The 725-nt window shown below is 56.0% G+C and overlaps 1 protein-coding gene across 1 annotated transcript; it reads right to left on the reverse strand.

Moving 5' to 3' along the window:
- Positions 1–177: 177 nt before the first annotated feature.
- NDUFA1 (NADH dehydrogenase (ubiquinone) 1 alpha subcomplex, 1, 7.5kDa) lies at positions 178–618 on the reverse strand (the record flags this gene model as incomplete). The annotated part of the gene is given in 3 exon segments (XM_009704428.1): positions 178–198; positions 505–537; positions 540–618. Coding segments are annotated over 3 exon segments (133 nt in total), but the record flags the coding sequence as incomplete, so codon positions are not given.
- Positions 619–725: the final 107 nt, after the last annotated feature.

Raw genomic sequence — 725 nt, forward strand, 5'->3', positions numbered from 1 at the left:
GCTCTCCCCTGTCCAGCGGAGGAGGGGACTGATAGAGTGGCTTTGGTGGGCACCTGGCGTCCAGCCAGGGTCAACCCAGCACAGCAACACAGATACAAGGGTTGAGTACACGTGTATCTTTATTAAAGAGTTAAATCATTTTATATAGATATGTGGATTCTTCAAAGTGCTGCCACCTTAGTCTATGTTCTCCAGACCCTGAAAAAGAAAAAGTAACAGCTGTATCTGCACCATTCTCCTTGCTAACTTGCAAGAGAGCATAGCTGAAAATGCAGGTTTTCGAACTATGCTTAAGCACCCAAGTCCTAATTAAAATAAAATTAAAATGCACATCCCCACAGGCAGGCCAGCTGCAGGTACAGTGAACTCCAATAGGCCCAGGAGTGACCAGTGCCCACCTCAGAGGCTGTGGGAGCCCCCAGCCGAGCGCTCGGGGATGGGGGGAGCAGCGCATGGCTCCCCCTTCCCTCCCAGCGGTACCTGCCCAATGCCCCCAGCACCTGCCTTGGAGACGTAGTACTTGTTGACCCCCGACAAAAACGCCTGTCTCTTCCCATCAGGGTCCACTGGTAGGGATAGCGGGCGACCCTCTTCTCCTGCGAGCAGGCACCGAGCCGCCTGTTAACGGTCGCCGGGGAAGGGGCTCCCCGGGGGAATGGGGATCTCCGAGGGGAGGACTCCCGAGGGAAGGAAGGACCCAGGGGAAGGGGGACCCCGGGAGGGAA

This window comes from Cariama cristata, unplaced genomic scaffold, assembly GCF_000690535.1.
Source record: "Cariama cristata isolate BGI_N322 unplaced genomic scaffold, ASM69053v1 scaffold22027, whole genome shotgun sequence".
Taxonomy (NCBI): Eukaryota; Metazoa; Chordata; class Aves; order Cariamiformes; family Cariamidae; genus Cariama; species Cariama cristata.